We start from the raw sequence: 6,483 nt of genomic DNA, 5'->3' as shown, positions 1-6,483 counted from the left end.
TGAACCACTTACCCGGCCACCCATGACCCAGGTCCATGGCCAGCTGTAGCCAGAGCCCTGGAAACCAGCTGTGGTCCTTCTGACCTCTGCCAGGAGGGCGCAAGGTCGGGCGGCGGGGACAGGCCCCGCGCAGGCTGGCCCCGAGCAGGCTGGCGCGGCCCGCCGCGCAAAGGACCCTTCTCGCTTCGGAGGGGACGGCCCGAGCCCCGGGCCTCCGCAAAGGGCCGGTGGGGGGAGCTGACCCTTTGAGCTGGAGTTAGGCGCCCCGCCTGGGACCCCTCGAAGTGGCTCTCTCGTGGCTTCCGGGCCACCCCAGCTAACCGCGCTCTCCTGAGTGCCTGCCCCTGGGTCTTTGGAGAGTGGCTGGCCCTGGGGCTCTGGGACCCGGAGGAGGACAGCATGCAGGGCCACCTCCTGTCACCTGCCCCATGACACCCCCACTGGGCAACTGGCCTGCGGAGAGTAGCGGAGCTCCTCCCATCTAGCAGACTGGCGGCTAGTCAGGCAGGGGGCTGTGTCCCTGGAGGCCCAGGGTAGCCAAGGCTGCTGAGCCTGGCCCCAGAGCACCCTCCTGGGAAGGTCCTGTCATCTCAGGGGCCTTCCTCCTGGGCTGTGGTTCCTGTGGGGGCTGCCGGTTTCTAAGGCAACAGCATAGGGGGGTGGGCAGCACACTGCCTGGGGCTCAAGGCCTGACCTACTGGAGTAATGGACCCCTGTGTCCAGGGCTGAGCAGCTCCATGGGCCCAGGAAGGGCCCACAGAAGGCAGGAGGTGATGGTCAGCTTTAGGACCCCCTGCTGTGGAGTCCACAGAAGTGGCTAGAGGGGGAGAGACTGGGTCATGACCACCTGGGTGGGCGGGAGTGGGCAGCTCTGCTCTTTGCGCACCCTGCAGGCAGCCCCCCTGAGAGGGTAGGTCCAGGCCGCGTCCTGCCTGTCTGAGTCCCCAGAGCCTTGCCGACGGTGTTCTCAGTCATGGCCCGGTGGCTGGGAGAGCTGGTGCTCGATCTCCAGTGGCTGGAGAGGGCCCTGGGGAGCCTCCAGAAGGAGCAGACCTTTGCCTGGTGCAGGGCACACAGGCCTCTCCTCTGGGGAGAGGCAGGCAGAGACGCTGGGTCTGTAAGGGGCTCCGGCTCTGGTTCGGGTGAGGGGGAGTTGGGCACCCCATGGCAGCCTGGACTATCTGTGTGAGTGTCCTTGGAAGCAGGACGGGATACCTGAAGCTGGGGGTGCTGTGGGCAGGGCCTCTCAGCAACCACAGGACACCCCCTCATGGTGGGACCCCTGCACCAAGGGCAGGCACTCTGCTTTCGTCTATAAGAATGTGGTGGTCAGCTCTGCCTGTCTTTCCTCCCCACCACCACCAGCCCTGTGGTCCCCTCAAGGGAGCCCAGAGCAGGGCAGGGAGCAGAGATGGTGTGGCCCCCACCAGGACCACCCTGCCCTAGGGCCCCCTCCCCTGCCCCTGTGGGAGCCAGCCAGATGGTGGTCCAGATGGTTCAGTTGAGGCCTGGCTGGGAGGGAGAGGACAGGGGAGCCACCAGCTGAGGCTGTTTGTCCACAGCTGCCCCCACCCCTCATCTCCCACTGCGGCTGACCGGCGTGTAGGTGAGTCAGGCTGGGAGGGGCCCGGTTTGCAGAGAGAATCTCAGGGAAGTGATCTGGATGAGGGTTTTGAGGGGCAATAGGAGTTCACCCACCAAGCTCTGCAAGAAGGATGCCGCTCTTTCCAGGGGGGACTGAGGAAAGCAGCTCTGGAGGAAGTTGGAGGGGCAGGGAAGGTGGGGTGCAGGGCCCACCGGCCAGGCTTGGGCCTGCTCATCCTGAGGACTGGTGGCCTGGGTGTTGGCTGCACCAGTTTACCTGTGTCCCTGCCAGAGGCGAGTAGATGGAGAGGTCCCAGCAGGGACATATGTAAACCAGTGCAGCCGGCAGCTCTGAAAGCCAGAGGGGGACAGGACTGGTTACAAGGCCTGCTCCTTGCCTGCGTTGGCCCCCTGGGGACTGTATGAACACCCTGGGGGCGGGGTGTCTCTAAGGTGGTGGCTGCATGGTACGTGGGGTGTGGAGTGGCCCTCAAGGACCTGGAGTCCAGACAAGGGCCTCAGGTGGCCGTCCCCACAGGGGCTGTGGGGGTGAGCTTCTGGATGGAGTGGGAAGCGCACCAGAGGAGGCACCAGGCAGGGCAGGTGTTGATGTGCTGCTGCCAGGCCCCAGCAAGGTTAGATAAGTCTGTGAGTCACACCTGCCTGGGCTGGGGGGTGGGGGCTGGGAGGGGGAGCTGAAGGGGGGCTGCAACCAGGTGATGTGTTGCCAGTCCCGGAGCCAGCCCAGCAGGCTCTGAGCAAGGCGGCCACAGGCAGCACCTGCTGTTCCTGTGCCCCGTTCTTTGGGGCTGGGCTCACAGAGTGATGGATCAGGGCTCGGAGAGTGACCATGGTCAGGGCTCAGAATGTGACCAGGATCAGGGCTCAGAGTGTGACCAGGGTCAGGGCTCGGAGAGTGACCATGGTCAGGGCTCAGAATGTGACCAGGATCAGGGCTCAGAGTGTGACCAGGGTCAGGGCTCAGAGAGTGACCAGGATCAGGGCTCTGAGAGTAACCAGGATCAGGACTCAGAGAGTAACCAGAATGAGGGCTCAGTGTGTGAGCAGGGTCAGGGCTCAGCGAGTGACCAGGGTCAGGGCTAAAGAGTAACCAGGATCAGGGCTTAGAGAGTGGCCAGGATCAGGGTTCAGAGAGTGATGGATCAGGGCTCAGAAAGTAACCAGGATCAGGGTTCAGAGTGTGATCAGGGTCAGGGCTCCGTGTGTGAGTAGGGTCAGGGACCAGGCTGAGACAGGAATCAGGCGCAGCATATACAAGGCTGTGAGCAGAATGCTCTCTTGTGGGTGCTGGGAGTGTGGACAGCTAGGAACCTTTGTTGGCATGAAGCTGGCCCTTCCGGATGGAGGCTTTTCTGGTTAGACTGCAGGTGCAGGAATGTGGAGTGGGTGTGGGGGGAGACAGTCGGGCTTGGGCCTTGGAGACCACGGATGGCTAGGTAGACAGCCAGCAGGCATGGTCTGGAAGGTGAGGAGCTGGCTCAGAATGGGTGCGAGCCCACCCCACCCCTGTAGGGTTGAGGAGGAGTGTCAACAGAAGGAGAGGCATGTCAAAAGCCCGGGACAGTCTAGGAACTAGCCATGTAGCCTGGCCCCCAACACCAGCCCTCTACTGGCCTTGGCCACTGGAGTGGGGCTGAGCCAGGTGGGGAGGGGCCAGACCTAATGAGCACCGAGTGGGCAGATGGCACCAGGGCTGGGCATCAGCCACCTGGAGCAGACATGAACCACTTACCCGGCCACCCATGACCCAGGTCCATGGCCAGCTGTAGCCAGAGCCCTAGAAACCAGCTGTGGTCCTTCTGACCTCTGCCAGACTCTGGCTTCAGTTTCCCAACTGGTGAAGGGGTGCAGTACTGGGCTCCAGAGTCCAGCCCGCCAGCCCCTGCTGACTCCCTGCCTCAAAGGGGCTGCCTGGAGCCAAGAACCTCCCCCCACCCAGGGTGCTCAGCCACCCCACTGAGCTCACCTCTCCTGGTTCATATGGTAGGCAAGACCACCGTCTCCTGGGAAGCCCCCTTAATGGGCTAGTCCTGGGCCCCCTATGGAGGGGGCGACAGGCTGCAGGCTTCCATAGGTGGACAGGGTTCAGCCTTGGCCCAAGGCACAGGGTATGGGGACATGGCCAGCTTGGCTTAGGGGCAGGATGGGTGGGGGTTGGGTCCAGGTCCTTGGTCTACCATCCCACCTTGCTCTGAAGGGGCCGTTAGGCAGCAGGGGTGGGGCATGGGGAGACCAGTGGGTGGCTGAGGAAGGGCATCACACTGCAGGACTTCCTGCAAGAGCGCTCACTGGTCACTGTGACCTGGGAGAAGACCCCGGGGAGTTGATAGTCACTCTCAGGAGGGCCTGGGTGCCAGAAAGGGATTCCTGGAGGAGATGGGGCAGCAGCAGCTGTGTGGACGGGAGCCCAGCGCAGTGTGGCCAGGCGCCTCTGTGTCTGAGGGAATTGTCCCCAAGTCAGAGAGGTAGCTGGAGACGTGCGGTCCAAGCTGCCCCATGGGGCCAAGGGTCTGTAAGGCTGTTCGTGGGGCCTCAGGCGAGCCTGGGTGGGGGTGCCTTTAGAGCCCCTCCTGTTGGTAGCTGGGCTCTCCCTGCATCCTGGAGCTGCTGGCTGGCGAGGGGGCTTGGAGCTGTCCCCTGGGGGCTGCGTGCGTTCTGGGCAGGGTGTTGCTGACATGATGAAGACCAGCGACGGGTGGCAGGGCTGAAGTCACCAGGGTCCCACATCAGCGGGCCAGCAGGGACTCGGTGCTTGGGACGCCAGGGGCAAGAACAGCTGGGTGGACCGGGCAGGGGCCCTGGGTCTGGGCAGTGCACAGGTGGGCTGGAGCAGGGGAGGGAGGTGACCTCACTGTCGGACTACAGCCCAGGGTGGAGCGGCTGGTGGGCACACAGGGTGGAGCGTGCTGGGGCAGGGGTGGGGAACACAGGGTTGGAGTGCTATGTTGAGGGGTAATGGGGGGGGCATGGCACGTGAGGGGCTGATTAGATGCCTCAGGACTGGAGCTGGGATATGCTGGTAGACACCCCTCGGCAGAACCTCCCCGGAGGGGGGCCAGGCGTGGCAGAGGAGCCTTGAGAAGCCACCCCCTCCCCTGTGCCTGGGCTCTGCAGGGCCCTGACCTTGATCTTGACCTTGACCCCCCGCAGGGCATGGAGAAGACCACCTTGCCGTCCGTGGCCCTCATCGTGGGCTGCGGCGTGTCCTCGCTCACCCTGCTCCTGCTCATCATCATCTACGTCTCCGTATGGAGGTGTGTGGCGCCTGCACCCCAGCCCAGAGCACCCCCAGCCCCCGCATGCCTGCCCAGGGCTCCTGGGCCAGCCACTTTGCGCAGGAAGGTAGACAGGGACAGGTGGACCCCGGCCCCCCCACTGCCTAGGAAGCTGAGCCCAAGGCAGTGTACCCGCCAGCACGTGTGCCCAATCTACGCCCTGATGCCGGACACTCAGCACATCCTGAGTCCTGTGCGTCCTTCTCCTGGGACTGCAGCTGCCCACCCAGGGCTCCTCTCACCTTCCAGGATCCCCAGAGGAACCTGGGCAGGGGCAGGCAGGAGGAGGAGTGTCGACAGCTGTGAGGAGCTGGTGAGGAGCAGACCGGGTGGGAGTTAGAGCATGGGTCTGAGCCTGCCCAGCCTGGCTGCAGTGTGGCAGGTCCCCTAGCTCCATGCCCCCGGGACACAGTTTAGCACGGGCAGGGCAAGTCCAAGGTCACCCTGCTAGGACACTCTCCCTCTAGGGCCCAGCCTCGACTCCCAGGGCACTTGGACAGACGTGCTTCCACCACGCCTGGCCACCCTGTCAGCCCAGTATCGGAATTGATGAGTCTCACTCCCGAGGTTGGGTGGGAGGTTGATGGCCCAGCAGGGGAGGAGCTGTTGTCCAGGCGTCCACTCACTCCCCTCTCTCCTCCCCGAGGGAAGAGCCACCAGAATGTCACCCTAAGAAATGTAGCATGAGTGCCTTCCCCGCCAGCGCTCCCAGCTGCATCTGAGGCCGAGAGAGAGGGCGGCGGCAGCTCAGGAGGGCCGCTCCAGGGTGGGCCATCCAAGCAGCAGGGAACAGGGGAGCCCCATGCCTGCCGTGGTGCCCAGCTGTGTACCGGCACATGGCGTGCGGTGGAGTGGAAGGGGTGACAGTGTTGGTGATAGAGGTGCGAGAGTTGGTGGAGGTGGTGGTGATGGTGATTGAGGTATCAGAGGTGATGTTAGTGGTGATAGAGGTATTAGAGGTGGTGGTGATGGTGATGATAAAGGTATTAGAGGTGGCGATGGTGGTGATAGGGGTATTAGAGATGGTGGTGATAGGGGTATTAGAGATGGTGGTGATAGGGGTATTAGAGATGGTGGTGATAGGGGTATTAGAGATGGTGGTGATGGGGTATTAGAGATGGTGGTAATAGGGGTATTAGAGGTGGTGATGATGGCGATAGGGGTATTAGAGGTGGTGGTGATAGGGGTATTAGAGATGGTGGTGATAGGGGTATTAGAGATGGTGGTGATGGGGTATTAGAGATGGTGGTGATAGGGGTATTAGAGGTGGTGATGATAGGGGTATTAGAGGTGGTGATGATGGCGATAGGGGTATTAGAGGTGGTGGTAATAGGGGTATTAGAGGTGGCGATGGTGGTGATAGGGGTATTAGAGGTGGTGGTGGAAGTGGTGATGGTGGCCGGAGTGTTGGAGGTGGTGACAGGGGTATTCGAGGTGGTGGTGATGGTGATAGAGGTATTAGAGGTAGTGATGATAGGGGTATTAGATGTGGCAATGGTGGTAATAGGGGTATTAGAGGTGGTGATGATGGTGATAGGGGTATTAGAGGTTGTAGTAATAGGGGTATTAGATGGTGAAATAGGGGTATTAGAGGTGGCGATGG

General features: G+C 62.3%; 1 protein-coding gene across 1 annotated transcript in view; it reads left to right on the top strand.

The window, feature by feature from the left end:
* Positions 1-6,483, top strand: part of ADGRB1 (adhesion G protein-coupled receptor B1) — a 53,184-nt gene that overhangs the window by 32,344 nt on the left and 14,357 nt on the right. The window contains exon 17 of the mRNA XM_045286872.1: positions 4,674-4,859. Within this exon, the coding sequence (XP_045142807.1) occupies positions 4,674-4,859 (186 nt within the window). The remainder of the gene's footprint in view (positions 1-4,673; positions 4,860-6,483) is intronic.

This window comes from Echinops telfairi, unplaced genomic scaffold (genome assembly GCF_000313985.2).
Source record: "Echinops telfairi isolate 266 unplaced genomic scaffold, ASM31398v2 ScPeMD7_1;HRSCAF=3_0, whole genome shotgun sequence".
In the NCBI taxonomy this organism is placed as follows: domain Eukaryota; kingdom Metazoa; phylum Chordata; class Mammalia; order Afrosoricida; family Tenrecidae; genus Echinops; species Echinops telfairi.
Note: the sequence above shows the minus strand (reverse complement) of the source record. Positions and strands in the feature narration are given on the sequence as shown.